The 418-nt window shown below is 62.2% G+C and overlaps 1 protein-coding gene across 1 annotated transcript in view; it reads right to left on the bottom strand.

Moving 5' to 3' along the window:
- The window catches only part of EAH_00058480 (hypothetical protein, conserved), a gene marked incomplete at both ends in the record, with an annotated part of 7,095 nt that continues 6,677 nt past the window's right edge, over positions 1–418 (bottom strand). Inside the window, one exon of the mRNA XM_013397281.1 lies at positions 1–205. Within this exon, the coding sequence (XP_013252735.1) occupies positions 1–205 (205 nt within the window). The remainder of the gene's footprint in view (positions 206–418) is intronic.

A 418-nucleotide genomic window follows, 5' to 3' on the forward strand; every position in this document is an offset into this window, starting at 1 on the left:
CGGCTGGTGACGGCGTTGGGGCTGCTGCTGCTGCTGCTGCTGCTGTTGCCGCAGCAGCAGGAGCAGCCGCTCGAGCAGCAGCAGCAGCTGCTGCTAACGTTGCTGCTGCTGCTGCACCCGCATGTCTTGCTGCTAAACGAATGAGTTGCTGCCGGCGCTCCTGCAGCTTCTTGTTGGCTTGCTGCAGCTGCCGGGTTACAGCGGCCTGCGCAAAGCAACCGCGGGGTGTACATGCACCTCACAAGACAAGGTGCAGCAGCAGCAGCAGCAGCAACAGCAACAGCAACAGCAACAACAACACCCACCCCATTCACAAACCCTTCTGGCTACTGCAGCCGCTGCTGTGCCCCACCCTGCTGCTGCTGCTGCTGCTACAGCACCTGCTGCTGCTGCTGCTACAGCACCTGCTGCTGCTGCT

This window comes from Eimeria acervulina, genomic scaffold, assembly GCF_000499425.1.
Source record: "Eimeria acervulina Houghton genomic scaffold, Eah_scaff1322, whole genome shotgun sequence".
Taxonomy (NCBI): Eukaryota; Apicomplexa; class Conoidasida; order Eucoccidiorida; family Eimeriidae; genus Eimeria; species Eimeria acervulina.